At 50.1% G+C, this 2,508-nt stretch overlaps 1 protein-coding gene across 1 annotated transcript; it reads right to left on the bottom strand.

Moving 5' to 3' along the window:
• Positions 1 to 274: 274 nt before the first annotated feature.
• LOC308511904 (PWWP domain-containing DNA repair factor 3B-like) lies at positions 275 to 2,287 on the bottom strand (the record flags this gene model as incomplete). The annotated part of the gene is made up of 1 exon (XM_081081739.1): positions 275 to 2,287. The coding sequence occupies one exon, from the start codon at positions 2,285 to 2,287 to the stop codon at positions 275 to 277; it is 2,013 nt and encodes a 670-aa protein (XP_080937865.1).
• Between the last annotated feature and the right edge of the window lie 221 nt (positions 2,288 to 2,508).

Raw genomic sequence — 2,508 nt, 5'->3', positions numbered from 1 at the left:
AAAATGCCTGGACATTTACACATCTGAATAAGCAGAGAGAAGTACAACTGTTGGCAATATTTTACCAAACTAATTTGTGAAGAGTTTAGGAATGGGAAATGGTCATGACTGTGCCACCCAAAAATGCCAGAGATGGACCCAAAATGAATTGAGTACATTTCCGAGTTTCCAGAATGACTTTATGCGCTATAGAAAATGGAGGGATCACATGTTTTGTGCAACCAGGGTTTCTAACTAATGATACAAATGAGAGTCTCTCTATGGAGGGGGAGAGCTATCTAGCCCTGCCCCTGATTGCCGGTCTCTTGTTTATTTTCTTCAAGATATTTTTATCAAAGAGTTCTTTTTCCCGGTAATGCACAGGGGGCCCTCGAAGGTACTTTTCTTCTGCCTTCTTATAATCTACCCCATCCAGGGCAGCGATGGAACAGATGATGGCTTCTGGCAGAAGGACTTCTAGGACAAAACTCACTTTGTCATCTCTGGTCAGATTCAACTTGTTCTTGTCTATGTGCTTGTAGATCTCCTGTAGATGCTGCATCACAACATCCAACTGGTCTTCATCCTCCAGGTAGGTTTCAACGCAGATCACATACCTGCTTGAATTCAGAAAGGATGTCAGCCATTTGGACTGCTTCCTGCCTTTGAGGATGTCCAGAAGGTGGTGGTCGGCCCCCTTTCTTTTCACGATGAAGTCCACGAGCTTCTGGTTGTCTCGGTCCCAAGCGGCCTTCATGCGGTCAGGGAGGATCTTCTTGCGGGGCCTCCTCCCATCCGGGGAGCTCTCCTCGTCAGAATCTTCCAGGTCTGCGTAATTCACCTTTGGGAAGGCAATGTACAGCTCCCCCTCTTGGACGTCTCTCCTCAGTGGGTAGCTGATGTCAGCAGCATAGTAGTCGAGGAAAGAGCCTGCGAAAGACCCCTGAGCGAGCCCTTCTCTGTAGTGGGAAATCAGGGAGAAGCACCAGTCCACGCTCTGTTCGTACACCTTCCTGGCTCTCTTCAGCAGCTTCTCCTTCTCTTTGCATTCCAGGTGCTTTAATCTCCGAAGAGGCACTCGAAGGCCACTCTGGTCATGGTGCATGTCTGCCTCAAGTGGAAGCACCCTGGCCGTCCGCTCCGTATGGTTCACACTCTTGACTACTGCTGGCCAAAACGGGTGATTTTGAAATTTAAACCAGACCATCATTCCTGTTTCAATGGGACATGGCTCCTGTGGGAAGGCCATGCTTGTCGGTTGTCCCACTCCCTTGGTGACCTTCTTCTTAACAGTGGTGGTTGGGTGAACAGCCTTTGAGTCAACTGAAGGCTGCCGTTTTTTCCGTTCTTTCTTAAACAAGGGTCCCCACTGCTTCCTTGGTTTGCCTGCTAAACGGGATGAAGAACGTGGACTGGCGTTAGGGGCGCTGGAGGATGCCACTGCCCCTTCTGAGTCTGATGTTTGGACACCTTCTTCAGGGTCTTCAATGCTCCCGGAGGAGGGAGAGCCTTCAGAGGAGACAGCCAGGGTCTTCGGGCAGGTGCCGCGTGGTGCCTTTCTTTTCCGGGCCTTGGGCACAGTGACGCTCAAACTAGGTGGCTGAGAAGGAAGGATGCCTCCCTCTTGAGCACCTGCAACTTCCTCCTTGGCTGTGACATGCCGGGAACGAGCTCTTGAGGTGCCTGGCTTTGCCTGGCCCTCTGTCTCACGCTCATCTTCTGAAAGTGGTGGGAAGTTGGAGCACATGCTGTAGCTCTGTGGGGGCCTTCCTCGCCTTCCCTTTGGAGCAGGAGCGAGGGGGGTGTGCACCTGGGATTTGTCACCTTCGGGGGCATCCTCACCCTCTGAACCTACCAACAATGACTTGGGGTTTTTACTTTTCCTGAGACTTCTCTGTGAGTTCCCTTTGGGCTTCGGAAACTTTTTATGAGATCGCTTCTGGGGTCCCTTTTGAGACATCGTAGGGGTCTCTGGATCATCGGATGCCCTTGCTGCACCCAAGTTTGCTCTCTCTTTCAGAATCTCCAGTGCCATAGTAAGAGCACTTTTGTAGGCCTCTTCCTCTCCTGGTGGGACTCTGGCTGTGGTCTGGGCCCCTAGTGAGGTGGTAATAGACTCAATTTGAGACTCATCAAGGATCTTTATGTCTCTGTTTTTCACTTTAACTTTTTTACCCACTGAGAGTATTTGAACTTCTAGAGAACATATCTTTTTCCCCTTACTTTTTGGTGAGGTTTCAGATCTGGACAAAACCCTTGCTGGCCAAAAGCGGCCTTTCCAATTGCATAAGACATACTCAGAGTCCATTATGATGGGACTTGGGTGCTAACAGAGGTAACTAACAGAGGTAGAGGGGCCCGGCTGTCACACACACAACTACAGCAGGTGTCCCGTAGACAGTGTTCTTCACCACAGCTTTCTGTCTAGGACGAAAGAGAGTTTACCCCTTGTGTGGCCTGTGCTCCACCTGAATCTTCCAGAAATGCTGGAACTCGTGTTTTGACAGACTACACTGGAGAATACTGGAA

The sequence above is a fragment of the Myotis nattereri genome (assembly GCF_964212035.1).
Source record: "Myotis nattereri genome assembly, chromosome: X".
Taxonomy (NCBI): domain Eukaryota; kingdom Metazoa; phylum Chordata; class Mammalia; order Chiroptera; family Vespertilionidae; genus Myotis; species Myotis nattereri.
This window is presented reverse-complemented; position numbering and strand designations above follow the sequence as displayed.